We start from the raw sequence: 2,270 nt of genomic DNA on the forward strand, positions 1-2,270 counted from the left end.
CCTACTGAAGTCTTTACCACCAAATTTGTACAAACTAAACCGTTCCCTGTGTGATACCGGTAACTCATGGTGTGTGTTTGTTTTGATGATTTCAGGTCTTGGGATAACTTGGCCTATTTCTCTTTTCAAACTAAATATATTTGGTGTGATAAAACAAACCCAATCAATAGAACATTCCAGCAAATGCAAGAGAAGCAAACGAGAACAGATGAATTCAGTGAATTCCTTTTATTTACACTGTGAATCATAATACAGTTACAAAATAACATCATATGAATCACAATAAAACAATTATAACAATGCTGTCACAACATGCATAGCCAGAATTTTTATTATATACAATAATACTGACAATAGAACTTTATATATATATTTTTTTTACATGGCTTATTGGAAATAATTGCTATAAACACCGCGTGAAGCGTCCGTTTGGCTGAAGAAGCCTGCCTCTCCAGTGTAAAAAAAACAAAATAAGGCTTTTATTCTGCATTTGGCGCAGCAGTCCCAACTCTTAATTGTCTCTGGGTTCCGAGAATCACTTGCTCTGTCCTTCCCATCGCTGGTGTCATTTCAGACGTACCATTCACTAAAGTTGGCTCCGTGAAAACTCCTGAGCACCACAGAATCTGGTGACATTTCGCCATGCGTGTCCGAACCCGGGGACACCGTGGGAGTGGAAGAATCGTAGCCACTGCTGGCCGCCGGAGAAGCATCGGAGATTGACCTTGAGGACGTGGAGTCGTGAACCTATGTGAAAGAAGTCAGATCAGTTTATTTGCACACAATCAGAGTTAAATGAACACTGAGGTTCAGCAGTGGAGCCCTGTTCAATACATCAGTCCTGTTAAGTCTAAGTTGTGTCATGGAACAAGCTGTTAGAAATGACGAAACTTGTGCGTAAAATAGCAAAAAAAAAAAGGTTGTTTACCTTCATGTGTTTTCGCAGGGAGCTGGGATGGCTGTAGGAATTGTCACACATCTTGCACACATAGGGCTTTTCAGACGAATGAACGTGCATGTGTTTCTTGCGGTCACTGCTGTTGGCGAAGCGTCTCTCACAGTTGAAGTATTCACACACAAACGGTTTTTCCCCTGAGACAGAAACACAGAAAATTTGAATCATGCGGCAAACTCAACATTTATATGAATAATCAAATAACCATCCAAAATACATTGCATTAAACAATGAGGCTGCATCAGAACTGTGCTCACCTGTATGCGTTCGCTTGTGTATCTTGAGGTTCTCCGAGCGGGCGAACACTTTGCAGCAGCCAGGGAACGGGCATGCGAACGGCTTCTCTCCGGTGTGCGTGCGGATGTGGTTGACCAGCTTGTATTTGGCCTTGAAGGGCATGGTTTCACGCGGGCATTCCTCCCAGCTGCACACATGTCTGCTCTGCTCCGGACCCCCCACGTGCTCCACCGAGACGTGCGCGACCAGCTCGTGCATGGTGCCGTAGGTCTGGCCGCAGATCCGCCGGTCGCTCTGCTCCGGGTCGATCCACTTGCAGACCATCTCCTGTTTGATGCACTGTTGCCGCGTGTAGCGGAAGAAGGTCTCGGGGTGGTGGTGGGCCATGCCCGTCCCCATGTTGGTCACGCCGTACTGGCAATAAGGGTCGCCTCTCGCTCCATGGTGGAACTGTTCTCCCACTCCGGCGAGCCTGCCTCCAAGCGCCTGCTCGTGGTGACCAGGATACATGAGGTGCCCGTGGCCCTGGGTGTCTGTGCCAGCGTGGTGGTGCTGCTGCAGAGAGCCCGCCATGGTCCTGAGGAGGTGGTGCTGGTGGACCTGGTGGTCACCGGCCGGTCCCGCTGCATGGGACTCCCCCACAAAGCCACAGTGGTTCCTCATCAGGAAATCCCGAGCGGAGCTCGCGTATGAGTCCGCGCAAGATGTGCCCTGGGCCGCGAACGCTGCTTCGCTGTGGCCCTGGGGGGAGATCATGTGGTGCTCGGGGCTGAGTTTGAAGGCAGGTGTGGCACCCATGTGAAGCGGCATGTTAAAATCCATGAAGACGCTGGACTCTCGGTCCATCTGGTGTTGCATTGTCTCGTGAATAGTAGGCCTACTTCAAATTCAGAGGTTAGTTTAAGCTGTACAGTAAACCACGCCTCACGCAGCACAAAGCTGTCGCAATATAAAAACTCCAATAAAAAAGTTAAAAGCAGGTCCAAATCAAGATGTTACTCAAGTTGTACTAGGTCAAATCAAGACAAAACACAGTGTGCCTCAGATAATACTCTTCAGTTCAGTTGTGTGTATGTCT

General features: G+C 48.3%; 1 protein-coding gene across 1 annotated transcript; it reads right to left on the reverse strand.

Annotated features, from left to right (window-relative positions):
• Window positions 1-570: 570 nt before the first annotated feature.
• LOC308295991 (zinc finger protein ZIC 1-like) lies at window positions 571-2,050 on the reverse strand (the record flags this gene model as incomplete). Its single annotated transcript, XM_080739098.1, has 3 exons — window positions 571-747; window positions 929-1,092; window positions 1,213-2,050. The coding sequence occupies 3 exons, from the start codon at window positions 2,048-2,050 to the stop codon at window positions 571-573; spliced, it is 1,179 nt and encodes a 392-aa protein (XP_080595224.1).
• Between the last annotated feature and the right edge of the window lie 220 nt (window positions 2,051-2,270).

This window comes from Nannobrachium achirus (genome assembly GCF_963921795.1).
Source record: "Nannobrachium achirus genome assembly, chromosome: 2".
Lineage (NCBI taxonomy): Eukaryota > Metazoa > Chordata > Actinopteri > Myctophiformes > Myctophidae > Nannobrachium > Nannobrachium achirus.